Source organism: Callorhinus ursinus, unplaced genomic scaffold (assembly GCF_003265705.2).
Source record: "Callorhinus ursinus isolate GAN/ISIS: 27379988/994484 unplaced genomic scaffold, GSC_fseal_2.0 scaffold17, whole genome shotgun sequence".
Lineage (NCBI taxonomy): Eukaryota > Metazoa > Chordata > Mammalia > Carnivora > Otariidae > Callorhinus > Callorhinus ursinus.
The window spans coordinates 40,689,351-40,707,937 of NW_027397079.1; the positions used below are offsets into that span (position 1 = coordinate 40,689,351).

An 18,587-nucleotide genomic window follows, 5' to 3' on the forward strand; every position below is an offset into this window, starting at 1 on the left:
AAAGAAAAAGGAAGGAAGGAAGGAAGAAAGAAAAATGGATGGATGAACTGGTCTATTCTGACCATGAACACTTTACCATTTATGATAATAACACTAGCATCAATACTAAACACCGTGCATCTATTAATAGCAATTTTCATCTTCATAGTGTTTTACCAACAACTAATTAATTAAACAAACCTATTTTAATTAGTTGCCATGGTAGTAAATAGAGATACACAGAAATAGTTACCTCCATCAAATCTGTTCTTAGCTCCTGAAACATAACTCAGTTTGGGCAATAAATCATTATTATGTAGCACTATAATGTGTTTAGAATGACAATTATGTTATTACGTTAGTAATGAAAAGATTTGCAAGTACACATAAATACATGCAATAGCAAATATTTATAAAGATAATTTTTATGTTTGTTACACATAGAATTTTTTCTTTAACTGAGTCTGATAGCTAAAAATGAAAATTTCATCTATAATTATTACTCTGTTTATATCTTATCTGTTACGTTTCTTCCTGGGTACCCATCCTGAGAAGAGGGTCATCAGAATGACAGAGGCTACAAAAAATCTGCTGTTAAATTAACAGTGAAAAGAGGAGTTATGGAGGGAGGGTGAGAAGATGACACAGTCACCATCTTCAAGTGTCTGAATGGTTATTGGAGGGGAAGAGAAGTTGGACTGATGGTTTGTCCTCTGGGGTCCGGACCAGAGTGCACAGTGGAAGCTACAGGGAAGTGTGATCTGAGGTGTCATGGCATAGTGGTTATGGCAAATGCTCTGGAGTCAGACTGTGCTTAAATCCAGACTCTGTCCCTTCCATAGGTCAGGCTACCTACTCTAAGCCACAGACCTGTTGCATGGGGTCATGTGGGGATTACCAAATTAATGCACTGAGAACGCGCTCAGGCCTATGCCTACTCTATAGGAAGTATTGCATGAATGTTAGCACTTTATTAGTGGAAGGTTGTTAAAAATGGAACGGGTTCCTTTGTGAGGCAACGATTCACTTCTCTGTGACCAGAAGTAATGCAGGAAAAACTGAATGGCCACCAGTTAAAAATATCATATAAGGGCTTCCTGTTTTGAGGGTAAGGTTGAAATAGATGATTCTTGGGTCCATATGATTTTTTGGGAGGGGAAGGAGGAAGGACTTCTACTTTTATTCTACACTGGATCAGTTCCCCGCTTGCTCATTGAGAGAAGAGTTAAACAACAAGGTAAAGGTCGATATAAATATTTAGGGAAATGTGATTATAACAGAGAACATTCTGGATATTAAGGGAAGTAATTTGTAATTTTAGAACAGTGAGCCACAGACTTAGGGAAAGCAGTTGGAAAAAAAAATCTCCTTTTGAAAATGACTTAAGGGGTCTCAGAGGAAAACGCAGCAGAGACTAGATTGTCAAAATTAGTGGATTTTTTCCCCCAAATTAAGACTATTTCAGGGCAAAAGTCTGAAAGAGAAAAGTTTGCTCCACATAATACCATTTAAACAGTAATACTATGTCACCAGCTGATCTAGATTTTAAACAGTGGGAGCTTCTTTCTCATCATTTTTCTCATTTTTATCTCCTTCTCTCTAACAACACTGTGTGATAACAACTCTGGTCCAGTTGCACAGAGCTGCTGAAATCCATAACATTTTGGGCTTGTTTGTGGGATATGATGTTGGGTCTGTCCCAAACACTCATGAGACTGCTATTCCTGGGAGTGTGGCTGTCACTATGACAAAAGGCTGGGAATAACAGTGAACTAAGAACCTTAAAGAGAGGCTGAGATGGAGCCAAGGGAAAAGGAAATGAAAAAATGAATCTTGAGGAGGTAACCAAGGCAAGGGTAAAAGCCTGGATATAAACAGTACAGGAAGAGAATGGAAACAGAAGGAAAAGAGCACAAAGCAGAGAAAGAAAAAAGAGAGGTTTAAAATCTGTTCTTTTACCTTTAAACCTTACATCTACATAGATCCTTCAAATGCAACAAAAACTATTCTTTTTTTTTAATTTAAATTCAGTTAATTAACATATAATGTATTACTAGTTTCAGAGGTAGAGGTCAGTGATTCATCAGCCTTATATAATACCCAGTGCTCATTACATCATATGCCTTCCTTAATGTCTATCACCCAGTTACCCCATCTCCTTTCCCCCCTCCCCTCCAGCAACCCTGTTTGTTTACTATGATTAAAAGTCTCTTACGGTTTGCTTCCCTCTCTGATTTTGTCTTGTTTTATTTTTTCCTCTCTTCCCCTATTCCTTTGTTTTATTTCTTAACTTCCACATATGAGTGAGATGATATCTTATGATATGATCATATGATAATTGTCTTTCTTTGACGGACTTACTTCTTTTAGCATAATACCCTGTAGTTCCATCCATGTCGTTGCAAATGGCAAGAATCATTTTTTTGATGGCTGAGTAGTATTCCATTGTATATATATACCACATCTTCTTTATCCATTCATCTGTTGATGGACATCTAGTCTCTTTCCATAGTTTGGCTATTATGGACATTGCTGCTATAAACATTGGGGTGCACATGCCCCTTCTTTTCACTACATTTGTATTTTGGGGGTAAATCCCTAATAGTGCAATTACTGGGTCATGGGGTAGCTCTATTTTCAACTTTTTGAGGAATGTCCATACTGTTTTCCAGAGTGGCTGCACCAGCTTGCATTCCCACCATCAGTATAGGAGGGTTCCCCTTTCTCTGCATCCTCACCATCTGTTGTTTCCTGACTTGTTAATTTTAGCCATTCTGACTGGTGTGAGGTGGTTTTTCATTGTGGTTTTGATTTGTATTTCCCTGATGCCAAGTGAAGTTGAGCTTTTTTCATGCATCTGTTGGCCATTTGTATGTCTTTTTGGAGAAATGTCTGTTCATGTCTTCTGCCCATTTCTTGACTGGATTATTTGTTCTTTGGGTGTTGAGTTTGGTAAGTTCTTTATAGATTTTGGATACTAGTCCTTTATCTGATATGACATTTGCAAATGTCTTCTCCCATTCTGTTGGCTGTCTTTTGGTTTTGTTGACTGTTTCCTTTGCTGTGCAAAAGCTTTTTATCTTGATGATGTCCCAGTAGTTCATTTTTGCCCTTGCTTCCCTTGCCTTTGGAGATATGGCTAGCAAGAAGTTGCTGCAGTCGAGGTCACAGAGGTTGCTGCCTGTGTTCTCCAAGGATTTTGATGGATTCCTGTCTCATATTTAGGTCTTTTATCCATTTTGAGTCTATTTTTGTGTATGATGCAACAAAAACTATTCTTCAGAGAAAATAAAAATTAAAGTTTGAAGGCCAAAATAGGTAGTAAAAGAGAAAAGAAAAATGTCCTTTTATAGATAGCCATTGTAGAATTAATCATTTACTAGAAGTACTATAACTGCGTAGGCAGCATAAACTGGTATGTCCGGTATGGGCACTTTCCATAGTAAACCACAAATGAGAAAAAAATTAAAGGAGAAAACAATCTTATAACCAAGAATAACTAAAACATCACATTGAAAGTCTTTTTTTCTGAACAAAATGGATTTGAAGTTAAATGTCCATTGTTTTGTGTGTGTGTGTGTGTGTGTGTGTGTGTGTGTGTGTGTGTATGACATCTACGTGGCATTTTTACCAAATGACAAATTTTAAAACATTAAAATAGCCCTCCCTTTTAATGTTTATAGTCTCAGAATTTCTTCAAAAATGTGGGCGTATTCAACTTATATCCACAACAAAATAAGAGGTGAGTTCTACACTCTGATATTAATGTTGAATATCCATTGGCTACAAATTACTAATACTTTCTTTGGAAATATTTTATTACCTGAAAAAGTTCCACAGCAAATCAGTATAATTCAAGTTATAAAATAAGTCAAATTAGGGGCGCCTGGATGGCTCAGTCATTGGGCATCTGCCTTCGGCTTGTAGCCATATAACTGCATAGTAGAACTACGCAGTTATAGTGCTTCTAGTAAATGATTAATTCTACAATGGCTATCTATAAAAGGACATTTTTCTTTTCTCTTTTACTACCTATTTTGGCCTTCAAACTTTAATTTTTATTTTCTCTGAAAAATAGTTTTGTTGCACCATACACAAATGGTCCCAGGGTCCTGGGATCAGGCCCCACATCGGGCTCCCTGCTTGGCGGGAAGCCTGCTTCTCCCTCTCCCACTCCCCCTGCTTGTGTTCCGTCTCTCGCTGTGTCTCTCTCTGTCAAATAAATGAATAAAGTCTTTAAAAACAAAACAAAACAAAACTCCTTAAAAAAAATAAGTCAAATTGGTTTTGAATTTTTTTTCTAAATATTGTATTTAACATATAATATAAGGGATAGATAAACTATAACTCATTTATGGGTTTGTGTGTGTGTGTGTATGTGTTTAGGGGTAGTGTAAAGCGATAAAATGTTGATTTTTAAAAGATAAAAATTGCTCTACAAATCTTAATGTCTTTTCTATAAGGTAAAAGCATTTTTATTTGTAACTCATCTGATAAATGAAGATGGTGATTGGAGTAAAATGACCAGATATGACTCATTGGTTTCAAGTTGGCATCCTACATTTGTCCCCTCCTTCCAGGTGTCCAGTGGTCTGAGCACCCCATTCCCAAGTCATGTTGAATGGCAGGAGAGACTTCTCTCAGAAGGTGATCATTTTTAAAATAGAGCAGATCGGGGCGCCTGGGTGGCTCAGTTGGTTAGGCAACTGCCTTCGGTTCAGGTCGTGATCCTGGAGTCCCAGGATCGAGTCCCGCATCGGGCTCCCTGCTCAGCGGGGAGTCTGCTTCTCCCTCTGACCCTCTTCCCTCTCATGCTCTCTATCTCTCATTCTCTTCTCTCTCTCTCAAATAAATAAATAAAATCTTTAAAAAAAATAAAAAAATAAAATAGAGCAGATCATTGGATGTATCCAATTATTAAATTTTTATAGTAAAATTTTATGAGGACTTGATTCAAACAGCTGTCTTGCAACCTAGCCCAAGAGTCTATAGGAGGGTTTCCTCATCTGTAAATAAAGAGATTGGGTTAATAATCTCTAATGTCCCTCTTAGTTTTGTCTATGAAGTTGAGTCCCTTGCTCATGGTTTTATTTTTCCATCCCCATTTAGTTAACATACAGAAACAAACCTGTCATCAGAATGTCACCCACTTTCTTCACAAGTAGTACTTAACCACACTATGATGAATCTAATATAGTTGGTTAATGAACTTTCATCCTAAGTCTCTTTATTGGAGAGCTTTTAGATCATTTGTCGGGGAGGTGGGGAATACCTTCACCTACATATGTGTTTAGTACTTTTTCAGACTGTGCTTGACTTTATTGTGTTAAAAAACAAAGATCAGTTCACCAGGGAAGATATTAGAATGGGTTTAAATTTGTTATATACTACCTTGTTCCCTGCTGTGATCTTACTCCTAGAAGTAGTGTGGCAAATGTGACTAAACTGGTAACTGTTTTGAGGATACATGATTCACATATCTTCCAACAGAATTCCCTTACAGCTTCCAAAATAATATGCTTATTATTTGATACTTGATTATGTGTATTGGGGCTAGGTATTTATCACGTTCTTGCTCTAATAGAAAACCCCATAAATTTCAGTAGCTTAACACAATAGAAGTTTATTTATCACTTACTTCACAGAATGTATGTTGGTGAATGTTCTGGTTGCTCTAGGCACTGGTAACTTCCTGATAAACAAGGAAGAGAATAAGGAAGATTTTGGGTGTCAGGCCTTGAAGTGTCATATATTACTTCTGGTGACATTTCATTGACCAGAACTAGTAAAATGGCCTCATCTAGATACATTTGGGATAGGAAATGTAGTTTTCCTAACATGCCTAGGAAAAAATTAAAATGGATGGTAAACACAGGGGATTGTTTCTGCCATAGTATTCCATAGCAATGAGCCATATTTAGCAATGAGTTGAAGAAGAGGAGCCTGATGGGGAAAACAGCTTATACATTTTCCATGACCAAAGTTAGGATGGTCTTCAGAGGTTGTAACAATTATCATGTTGAATTTCTCCTATTTGTGTAATTCAGAAATGAAAGAGTGGTAAAACTTTAGAAATTAAGTTGATATGGGGCCAGAGAGGATAAATGCTGAGTAGGGAAAAGTGCATTATTCTGGGGGGGGCAGAGAGAGAGAGAGAGAGAGAGAGAGAGGGAGAGAGAGAGAGAGAGTGTGTGTGTGTGTGTGTGTGTGTGTGTGTGTGTGTGCCTGTGTTGGGGGAGTATTTACAGAATCTGGAGATATGCTCTGTCAGATATTGGCTTCATATTTTTGCTTGGATGCCCCACCTCCTAACCTTTGTACAGTCTATACTTGCTTATAATATACCTTACTTTCTTTGTCATTGACTTAAATTTAAGATCTCTCTAAGCTGCGACCTTAAGAAGCTAGAAAAAGAAAAGCAAATTAAATCCAAAGTAAGAAGAAAAATGGACACAAAACAATAACAACAGAAATCAATAAAATAGAAAATAAAAAAAAATATAGACTATAAATGAAAAAAAGTTGATTCTTTGAGCTAAACTGATGAGAAAAAAATAAAGAGAAGACACAAATGACCAATATCAAGAATGAAAGTGAGAACATGACTAGAAATCATAGAGACATTAAAGGATAATAAGGAAATGCTATGAAAAACTTTATTCCAATTAATTTTGACAATGTAGATGAAATGGACAAGTTCTTTAGGAGCTCACTCAAGAACTAGATAACCTGAAATAGATAACCATATATATTTTGTATGTTATTATTACATGTAATTATATGTGTATATATAATATACATGTTTTAAGCAATTAAAATGTAATTATATGTGTGTGTATATATATATATATATACACACACTTTTTTTTTAAGAAATTAACTTTGTAATTAAAAACCTTCTCCAAGAAAACTCCAAGTCCTGATGGTATCACAGGTAAATTATACCAAACACTTCAGGAAGAAATAATACTGATCTACACTAACTCTTTTAAAAAGTAGGAGAGAAGAAAATACTTCCCAACTCTTTTATGAGGCCAGCATTACTCTGATATTCAAATCAGAAAGATATATTACAAGAAAGATGTCAGGCCAATATCCTTCATAAACATAGCTGCAATGGTAGTATAAACAGTTAGCAAATTGAATTCAGCAACATATAAAAGGTTTATTTGTTATGAACTGAATTATGTACCCCTCCAAACTTTATATTGAAGTCCTAACCCCAATGTGACGGTATTCTGAGAGAGGGACTTTAAGGTTAAATGAGGTCATAAGTGTGGGGACCTAATCCAATAAGACTGGTGTCCTTGTAAGAGAGGAAGAGACTAGGGCGCCTGGGTGGCTAGGTTGGTTAAGCAACTGCCTTTGACTCAGGTCATGATCCTGGAGTCCCGGGATCGAGTCCCGCATCGGGCCTCCCGCTCAGCGGGGAGTCTGTTCTCCCTCTGACCCTCCCCCCTCTCATGCTATCTCTCAAATAAATAAATAAATAAATAAATAAAATCTTTAAAAAAAAAAAAAAAGAGGAAGACTCCAGGAGTATGCACACAACACACAGAGGAAAGACCATGTGAGGATATAGCAAGAAGGTGGTATCTGCATGCCCAGAAGAGAGGTCTCATTAGAAACTAACCCTACTGACACCTTAATCTTGGACTTCAGAACTGTGAGAAAATACATTTTTGTTGTTTAAGCCACAACATCTATAGTATTCCGTTATGGCTGCTTTAGCAGACTAATGCAGTAATATATGGTGATCAAATGAGGTTTATCTCAAATGTAGGGTTGGTTTAACATTTGAATATCAGTCAATGTAATTCTCCAAGAATACAGCATTAGAAAGAGAAATCATATGAATATCTCAATAGATGCGAAAAAAGCATTTGACAAAATTCAATACCCATTCATGATAAAAAAAAAAAAAAGAAAGAAAGAAAGAAAGAAAGAAAAAAACTCTCAGCAAATTGGGAATAGTAGGGGACTTTCTCAACCTGATAAAAATCATCTACCAAAAACTTGTAGCTAACATCATACCTAATAGGAAAAACAAATGCCTTCCCCCTAAGATCAGAAAATGAAGCAAGAATTCTTATCAATTTGATTTAATATTGTACTAAAGTTCCTGATCAGTGCATTAAGCAAGAAATAAAACTATCTTCATTCACAAATGACATGATCAGCTATGTTGAACATTATAAGGAATTTATTTAAAAGCTAGTTGAATAAGTGAGTTTAGCAAGGTCACAGGACACAAGATCAATATACAAAAACAAAATTTGTTTCTCTGTATTAATAGTAAAATATTTGAAAGTATAATTAAGAAAATAATAACATTTACATACCATGAAAAATCATGTGACAATTGGGTATAAAGTTAATAAAATATGTGCAAATACCATACACTAGAAACTACATAACACTGATGAAAGAAATCAAAGGAGACCTTAATAAATGGATATATATATATATATACCATCTTAACGTTTCATAAGACTAAGTGCTGTTGAGATTTTCAGTTCTCTCCAAATTGACCTATAGATTCAGTGCAATCCCAATCAAAATCCTAGTAGGCATTTTAAAAGAAATTGACAAGTTGATTTTCAAATTTATATGGAAATACAAAAAACGTAGAGGAGGCAAAACAATTTTGAAAAGGAAGAACAAAGTTGAAACAAAGTTGAAATACTTACACAACCCCATCTCAAAATAATCTTTTTAAGAATGGTATTAGAACAGGGGCGGGCGCCTGGGTGGCTCAGTTGGTTAAGCAACTGCCTTCGGCTCAGGTCATGATCCCGGAGTCCTGGGATCAAGTCCCACATCGGGCTCCCGGCCCAGCGGGGAGCCTGCTTCTCCCTCTGACCTTCTCCCCTCTCATGCTGTTTCTCTCTCTCTCTCAAATAAATAAATAAAGTTTAAAAAAAAAAAAAGAACAGGGGCGCCTGGGTGGCTCAGTCGTTAAGCATCTGACTTCGGCTCAGGTCATGATCTCAGGGTCCTGGAATCGAGCCCAGCATCGGGGTCCCTGCTCCGCGGGAAGCCTGCTTCTCCCTCTCCCACTCCTCCTGCTTGTGTTTACTCTCTCTCTGTGTCTCTCTCTGTCAAATAAATAAATAAATCTTAAAAAAAAAAAAAAGAATGGTATTAGAACAACTGGCTATCCATATGGGAAGACCCTTAACTTATGCCATATATAAAAATTAAGTCATAATGTAAACATAAGAATTGAAACCATAAAACTTCTGGAAACAAACATAGGGGAAAACTTTGTGACATGATGTTAGGCAAAGATTTCTTAGACAGGACACGAAAAACATAAATCATAAGAGAAAAAAGTGGTAGACTAGACTTCATTTAAATTAGAAACTTCTGTTTTTCAAAGAAATTTAAGAAATTGAGAAGGCAAGACAGAGGCAGGAAGAAAATATTTACAAAATACATATCTGACATAGAATTTGTATCCAGGATATACAAGAATTCTTATAATTCAATAATAAGAAGACAAAAATAATTCATTTTAAAAAAATGGGCAAAAGTTTTAAACAAATACTTTAGGAAAGAAGACATAGAAATTGGAAATAAGCACATAAAAGGATGCTCAATAGTATTCATCATTAAGACATGCCAGCCAAACTACAGTGATAGCCAACTAACTACACACACACAAAGCCAAAATTGAAAAAAAGAATTGATAATACCAAATGTTGGCAACAATGTAGAATATTGGGACTCTCATACCTTGCAAATGGGAATGTAAAATAATATGGCCAATTTGGAAAACTATTTGGTATTTTTTTTTAAATAAAGTTAAATATACATATACCACATGAGCAGCAATACCATATCTGGGTATTTATCATATAAACACATATAAGAAAGAACATATAAACACAAAAATACTTGAACATATATACTCATACATTTTCTTTATAATAGCCAAAAACTGGACACAACCCGAATGTCCATCAACTGGTAGAGAAACAAGTTACGCATCCATGCAATGGAACACTACTGAACAATAAAGAGGATTAAACTACAGACCCATAGAAAAACATGCATGAGGGGCGACTGGCTAACTCAGTGGTAGAGCATGCGACTCTTCATCTCAGGGTCATGAGTTTGAGCCCCACATTGGGCATCCTACTTTAAGAAAATAAAGAAAAAAGAAAAACATGCATGAATCTTAAAAGCATTATGCTATGTGAAAGAAGGTAGACAACAAAAATTTTCTTATTTTATGATTCGATTTATGTGGAATTCTAGAAGGGCAAAACAGAAAACCAGGTCAGTAGTTGCTAGTATCCAGGGTTTGGAGGGAGGGATTGACTGCAAAGAGGCTTGGAACTTTGGCTGTGGGGGAGTGGTTAGGCAAAATATCTTGATTGTAGTAGTGATTTACACAACTCTATACATTTGCCAGAACTCACTGAATTGTATACTTACCAATTCTGATCACCAGTTCCAACATGTGTGAGTTTTCCCCCCATATCACCAAGCAATTCTCCCATACCAGCTGGGTATTCTACAATTCAACTCAATTCTGACACTGTCTACCTGGAGACAGCATCATATCCCATAGGTTAAGGGCTCAGGCCTTAAGGGACTAATGGCAAAACTGCCCCCTTCCCTTCAGAAACCATAAGTCCAGGTTGCCATTTGGGCTTCTGACCAACCTGCTGTAGACTGAAGGTTCCCACAGCTTCCACCTCAGGTTCAGTTATTTGCTTGAGAAGTTCACATAAATCAGAGAAAGAGTTACTTACTAGATTACCAGTTTATTATTAAAGGATATAACTGAGTGACAGCCAGATGGAAGAGATGCAAAGGGCAAAGTATAGGGAAAGGGCACAGAGCCTACTCTAGAGAGAGTAATGTTGGTAAGCACTATCAACAAAGTAAGTAAGAGAACTTTGAATAGAACTCTCATCACAAAATGCATGCATTATGAACTCTTACATTTGAAAATTTCTGTAAATTTAAATGTTTCTGAAAGGAGAGAAATCTATCAGTTTTCTATTTCCCATTAAAGACTCTCATTCTAGACACACCTGCTGAATTACTTGCAAGAAGTGATTCTCCCAGAATCTCCAAGTGTTCACCAACCTGGAAGTTCTCCGAATCTGTGTTTTTTGGTTTTTATGGAGGCTTCATTACCTAGGCGCAATTGATTAAATCATTAGTTCTGGGCAACAATTCAACCTTCAGCCCCTCTCCCCTTCCTAGATGTCAGGAGTTGGTACTGAAATTTCCAACCTTATAGTCACAAGTTTGGTTCTCTTGGCAACAAGCAACAAGTCCCATCTTCAGGTGAGGTCCAAAAGTTACCTCATTAACAAAACAAAAGACTTTTTTAAAAAAGATTTTATTTATTTGAGAGGAGGGAGAGACAGAGCATGAGATGGGGGAAGGACAGAGGGAGAAGCAGACTCCCCGTGGAGCAGGGAGCCTGATGTGGGGCTCCATCCCAGGACCCTGGGATCATGACTTGAGCAGAGTCAGAGGCTTAACTAACTGAGCCACCCAGGTGCCCCCAAACAGAACACATTTTAATGCTCTAGTCACTTAGGAAATTTTGGTGGTTTTAGGAGCCTCTGTGCCAGGAACAAGGACAAAGATGAAATACATATTTCTTATAAATCACAATATCATAATACTTAAAATTGTTGACTTTTACTGTATGTAAATTTTACCTCAATAAAGGGAGATATTAAAGGGAAAAGGCCCTTTCCTCCAGGGTTCCTGACTGGATTTATATGAATCAATAGACCAAAATAGCTGGTCTTACAGATCTTAGAGGCGAAGTGATTCAAAAAGAGCCACTCTGTCAGAATTAAGCCTCAGGAATGTGTCACTTCTTGCAAGTAATTCAGCAGGTGTGTCTAGAATGAGCGTCTTTAATGGGAAATAGAAAACTGATAGATTTCTCTCCTTTCAGAAACATTTAAATTTACAGAAATTTTCAAATGTAAGAGTTCATAATGCTTGTATTTTGTGATGAGAGTTCTATTCAAAGTTCTCTCACTTTGTTGATAGTGCTTACCAACATTACTCTCTATAGAGTCAGTGAAATCAAAGGAATTCTTAAACATGTTCTCCTTCCCAAAACAAGGAGAGAGAATTCTTTCATTCATTTATTCATCCAGTGAATACTTGTTGAGTACTTCCTCTGTGCTAGGCAATATGTTCTGCAGTGGAGACAAAAAGTAAGTAAATGAATGAATGAATGAATGAGTGAGTGAATGAATGAATGAATAAGGTGTGGTCTGTACCCTCTGGAAAGTGCTGTCTGCGCTGGGTTTCCTAGGGTCACAATTCAGAGCATTCAGCTCCTGGGGTTTGCCATTGTCACTTAAAGACTTGCCAGAAAGACTGAGGATCATGATAATAAAAAATATTTTTAATTGAAAGCTCTTTAAAGATTTTATTTATTTATTTATTTATTTGAGAGAGAGAGAGAATGAGAGATAGAGAGCACGAGAGGGAAGAGGGTCAGAAGGAGAAGCAGACTCCCTGCTGAGCAGGGAGCCCGATGCGGGACTCGATCCCGGGACTCCAGGATCATGACCTGAGCCGAAGGCAGTCGCTCAACTGACTGAGCCACCCAGGTGCCCTTGAAAACTCTTTAAATCCCCAAATGCTGCAATTTTTCAAGTGGGAAGGACAATCTCTCCCAGTCATAGAAAAGGAAACGAGGGCCTAAGGATAAGAAGGTCCCATTCCATGGTTAGATAATGAGTGAGCTGAGACGCTGTCGTCTGATTCTTGTTGAATATTCCAGAGGTCCCTGAGGTCATCTTCACTGTCTCCTCTCATCACTGACTGTACAGCAGCCTGTTACTACGTTATGCCTTCTTCTTGGAGAAATGCCTACTTACTTTTGCAATTTGAACGCACACACCATAGGTCATTTCTACTCTGTCAAAGATATTATAATGAATGCTTTTTCAGCAAAGAAATATTTTGTATGGAATCCCCCTTCAATACAAATACTGCTTTTGAAACAATTCCTCTGCTTTTGAAACAATTCCTTTTCATTTGTTGAATGATTCTGAAAAAAGTGATCTGTTTTTTGAGGGAAATAGGGACTTTTCCCCAAACATTTTCAGCAATTATTCTGATGGTAAAGCATTTTCTGGCAAAGTAGGAGGAAGCAGATAGGTTTTCAAGTGTGAAATAGAAAAGCAGCTGTAGTTATGCAAAGGTTTGGTTGTTTTTAATTGTTGAGTTGGTAGGGGTTCTTGGGTGGCTCAGTCCTTAAGTGTCTGCCTTCATCTCAGGTCATGATCTCGGAGTCCTGGGATCAAGCCCCGCATCGGCCTCCCTGCTCAGCAGGAAGCCTGCTTCTCCCTCTCCCACTCCCTCTGCTTGTGTTCCTGCTCTCACTATCTCACTCTCTCTGTTAAATAAGTAAATAAAATCTTTAAAAAAAAATTGTTGAGTTGGTTCATAGTATTGCACTAAAAAGCTTTATCTTCTCAGAAAAATAAATCAGTGCAATCTTATGGTATTCTTGGACCGAACTTTCATTTGTCATTTATTCAGTGCCACCTATGTGCCAAACCCTGTGTGAGGCAGGGCTGTCAACAAAACTCTTATGAGGATGGCTATGTTCTGTCTGCATTGTCTAAATATAGGAGTCATTAGCCACATTTGAAATATGGCTAAAAACTGAATTTTAATTTAACTTTAATTCATTTAAATTTAAATGGCTACATGTGGCTAGTAGTTCTCAAATTGGACAGGATATGTATGAGGAATAAGTAATATGAAGTGTCTCAATATGTACAATGTGGTTATGGTGTATTGGGCTAGATGTAGATGTAGGATCTTTTCCAGTGATATCTGTCCACAAGTGTACCAAATCTGTCAGAATCATCACCTTCAATGAATCTACAATGAAAATGATTAAGTCTGTATCTGGAGGTACAATGAATAATGTGCATACTTAAATGTCCATGTAAATGTCCATGTAAATATATGTGCACACATATTTACAGTGAGAAAATAAAGTGCTAAGCCTCTTTCAAGCTAAGAAGCATAAGAGGATGGTAGAATAAGGCTCTGCCTCAGGTTCAACTGAGGTGTCAGTGCAATAGATATCAAAGGCTTTGGAAGTGAATGTGAGACAAACCTCTACCCCATGTGCAGATTTTTAAGGAAATGGTCCTGAGACCCTGTTCCACAATACTGGGTCCTACAGTCAGATCAAAGCTATAAAAAGAAGAGTATGAGGTCGGTGGGAGCCTAACTCTACTCCTCATTAGAGGGAGGTAGGAGGTGCTACTCTCTAATTCTAAGCCTAGTGAAGGGACTTTTAGAGGGCCCTTGGAGATATTTGAAATTGTTCCCTGTAGCTGGAAAATACTGAGAATGGTGGTCTAACTCATGTCCCACAAAACTAATGGAGACTGCGGCTTCCCGGGAAACTCAGTGTGGGAGACTGTTGACCACGCTTTGGGGGCAGGGCCAGAGAGCTCCTGCTGTGTGGTTGGGATTAGCCTGCAGTTCCAGAATTAGTGAAGCCAGGGACATGTGAGTGTTTCTTGTGGACCAGGTGTGGATCACATGCAAGAGAGTGGGCCTTGGGTCCGCCCTCTTGGGGTATATCCAACAGGGTGGGCTGGAGAGAGACTCAGCGGGAACAGGAGGTGTCCCGCTGGGGTACCCAGGGCTGAATAACAGGAAAGGGGACCTCGCCCACCCTCTTCCCCACTGCACACTTCCAGATAAGCAGAGAAGATTTAATGCTAGGTCAACGTTTTTTAAGCCACTTTCCTTTATTTAGGTACCTTCTTGCAATTACAAGAGGTGAGACTAGTCTTCGTGACATAAAACTGTAACACAAACATGCTATAAGCACTATGGAGGTGGCCACGTGGACTTCTACCTCTAGGTAGACCTGGCACGAGTTGAAGGGACTGGTGAAGCGCCCTTGACTTGCAATAGACCTTCCACAGGGTGGTTTTTAGATCTCCCTCTCCCTTCGCCAGAGGAGGGCGCCTTTTCAGGTCCTGCCTTTGCCGCACACCACAGAGGGCAAGAGGAAAAAGCACGGGACTTTGGCACTTTCGATTGAAAAGGCAGTTTTTAAAGTGAGCTTCCCCCTTGCAGGCACATTCAGTGTGGGATAGTCCCGAGACTAGACTGCCGGGTCGAGTGAGCGCCTGTCTTCCCAGGCGAGACCCTCCCGAGGGGAATGGACCTCAAATGGCGCGGCGGGTGGGCAGGTCGCCGGAACTCCGGCGGCGGCTAGTGGCCCTAGGAGCCCCCGCAGAAGCAAACAAACCACAACCCTGACCTGAGGGGCCTCCCCCTCCGCACCCCCTGCCGCCCAGGACCCTGGGGGCGGGGGCGCGTAGGCGCGTGTCCCCGCCGGCGCGCGGCCCGGCGCTCTTCCTCCTCGCCGAGCCTTCACCCGGCCCTTCCAGAGAGGAAACACCCTGGAAAGCGTCTCTCACTTTCCTCAGGGTGGGAAAACTGGCAGGGAAGAAGACAAAGCAACAGGCACGGTTCCGCACTCCGGCTGGAAGCCGGGCGGAGGGCGAGCCCGTGACACCTAGCGACTGCTGAAGGCCCAGGGCACCGCCCCCGCTCGCCCTTGGGGCACCGCCCCCTCCACCTCCCCTCCCACCCCCTCCCATCCCCTCCCATCCCCTCCCACCCTCGGGAAGTTACCCCTTCCCGCTCTCCCGCCCCTCCCCGCCCCCCGGGCTCCTGCCCCGCCCACCGCCTCCAGCCGCAGCCTGCTGTCGGACCTTCTCAGGGGGCCTCGGGGGCGGGCGGGCGAACCGCCTCTGCAGCCTCCGCCAGGGTGCGCACCGCCGCCGCCGCCGCCACCGCGGGGCTGCTAGTCCGCCGCCACTCGCCAGTCCCGGGAGCCCAACAAAGAGCGCGCGGCAGCGGCCGCCCGCCTGCAGTCGCGCCCGAGGCTCCCTGGCCCGGGAGCGCCCGGCGACAATTTCGGCGCGGGCGATGGAAGATGGAAGGAAGAAATGCCGCGGTGAGGCTCGAGAACCGCCGGGGGCTGAAGGGCGTGTGGGGTCGCTCGCGTTGCTTACCGTCCGATCGGGGATTTGATTTGCTTTGTCGCTCCTTAGTCCCCCTGGGTCCCTGGGCCACTTGTGTTTGTGCCTTGATGTCAGATTCTGGTAACTGTTTTCCTTTTTGCTCTTCCTTTGTGTGTGTTAGGAGCCCAGAAGGGTCAACTTTGCGGTGCTAAGGGGTTTTAATTCAACCCTCCGCTTTGAAAACCTGCCTTGGAAAAAAAGCCCGAGTACTCGTACTTGCTTAATGATCAAAAGAAGGAAAGCATTAAAGAGGACTTAATGTGCCAATTTTTACTCTGCCCAAGTCAGCTCTTGTATTTAGGGGCTATCGCGTTTCTCTTTCAGAAAGAAACAACAACAACAACAAGCCCCAAAACAAATTTGCATTGAGCCAGCAAACAGGGGAAGATTATTTGGTCTAATATTCTCAGTAGCTTTTAAAGACGTTTCATTCTGTTTTACATGCATTTAACTTTTATCTGCTGTTTTCAGCTGTAAGTTCTAGCAAATGATGTTCTGAGATTTAAAAAAAATGCGGGTTAACACTTAAGAGAACGTGGGTTTAGAATGTTGTCCTTGACTTAAATAATAAATGGTTAGTTTTACCCGTCCCCTCGAGGTTAAAGGATGTTAAACACCCAGTAGGCAGAAGATGTAAAGGGCATTACGATTTTATTTTATAGAAACTGGTTTTCCTGACAGTGGGATGCAGGATTTCCACACCAGAGTAACTCTTCAGTGGGTCCAGGTGTTGGTGTAGGGAAAAGGCAGATCTTGAAAATTGCACTCAGTGGGATTCTGAGAACAAATGCTTTGTTTCATTAACTATAATTCAATACATACAAAGGATTTTGCAAAGCCCAATAGCCAGGTAAGTAAGACAGAATTTCAGCTGTCAAGGAGCTGCTTTCTAGTAGGGGAGACTTATGCATAGGTTACATGGAGGAACCCAGAGGGAGGAGAGCTTCTGACCTAAGGGCTTGGAAGTCCTCTGAGAGGAGCTAGCTGTTGAGCTGGACCTTGAAGTGGGCAGGGTTTGTCTGTCTTTTTGTGTGGGGGGGAAAGATGTTCCTTGCTGAAGGAAGAGAAATGCACTTTCTATCCTATTCCAAGAAATGCTTTACCATCCTTTCTTTTCTTAGAGTATTTACAAATCAGGAGATTTTTTTTAAGTCATTAAATTCCTCTTCACTTGAAAATGCAACATGCTCAACAGAACCAGCAAAACAATACAGAATAAATTAACACCTTCCCAACCGATTTTTAGTGGCTTGATGCATGTCTTTCTAACAACTTTCTTACATCCATTCACAGATCATATCACAAATATATGATTCGTCTTGCCAGATACTTTATTAACATATGCTTTTTATACTAAAAGGAGCAGAGTGGTACCATGGAAAGCACTTGGGTGGAACACTTGGCTTGTAGGTTTTGTCACTGAGTTTTTGCTGTTGTATTGGCAAATCATTTTAACCTCTAGCTAAAATTTCTTCCTTTGTAGGTTGAGGGGATTGGGAAGATGCTTTCTCAGAGCCATCTAGCATTTTATGGTAACATGCTTAAACATGTATATGCATTACTTATTTAGTGATGTAGTCTTAACTTCACATTCTGACTATCTCGAATTTGTTTGTGAACGGATCATTGCTCTTATCCTATCCTGGCCATTGAAAGTGGGAGAGCGATTAAAGCTGCAAAGCTAAAATAACACCTTATTTAAAGGTGAAATTCCACAGTTGAATGTTATTTTTAAAAATGCAAGCATAAGAAGCTTGATTTGCAAATCTCAATTTGTGTTAGTTTTAAAAAAATTTTGTTGACACTCTTCATTTGTGAACAAAGAATAATGCATTACTATGTACATTGTACTTAAAAGGTACAATTTTGCTTTTAATTAAATAGTTTCAGTTAAAAAATGGGATGGGATTAAAAAAATGGGATACTAGGAAATCCTTTTAGGCTAGTAAATCTTGGGAATTTGGAAATAAAAATAAAATAAGACAGAAAATCAGTTCATTGAAAAAGGAAAATTCAGAGATACTTTCCATAAATGGCTCTATTCACTTTTTTAAAAAACTTGGTATTATTTGTTTGCTAATCCTGGTGGAAAGTATGAATGGGATTTAGTCTGACATTACATTAAAAACAACAACAACATGTCCAAGGCGTTACTACTTTCAGAGGTGATTTTTTTTTTTTTCCTTTAGAAACTGTGGAGTCATCTGTCCTGCCTTATTCATAAACATGCTATTGTGGTAATAGGTTAATCTCAGTCATGGTTAAGCTGAGGCAAAAACCATGTGAACATTAAAATGTGTGTGTGCTTTGGCCTCCAGATTGGTTTGTTTGAGGTTTACCTGAGGTATCTTGTCATATGGCAGTTATGAAAAGAGCATTTCTTTGGGCTTGGGTTGGATTAGGAGGTGAGTAATGGATGGTGATCCTTTCCAATTTTTAGAAATGAATTCAGACATTGAAGTTTAGGCAGTCTGTGAAAAATAATCTGGCGATCAGTAGGTGACCAAAGTCCACTTACCTCAGGATATGAGTCAGGCTCCC

General features: G+C 39.6%; 1 protein-coding gene across 2 annotated transcripts in view; it reads left to right on the plus strand.

Moving 5' to 3' along the window:
* Positions 1-18,587, plus strand: part of PSD3 (pleckstrin and Sec7 domain containing 3) — a 706,817-nt gene that overhangs the window by 184,672 nt on the left and 503,558 nt on the right. The window contains exon 1 of one of the 2 annotated variants that reach the window (XM_025886232.2): positions 15,826-15,979. The exons of the other annotated variant lie outside the window; for it this stretch is intronic. Coding sequence (XP_025742017.1) covers positions 15,959-15,979 — 21 coding nt within the window. The 5' untranslated portion in view covers positions 15,826-15,958. Of the gene's footprint in view, positions 1-15,825; positions 15,980-18,587 lie in introns of those variants that run through there. 2 annotated transcript variants of the gene reach the window in all.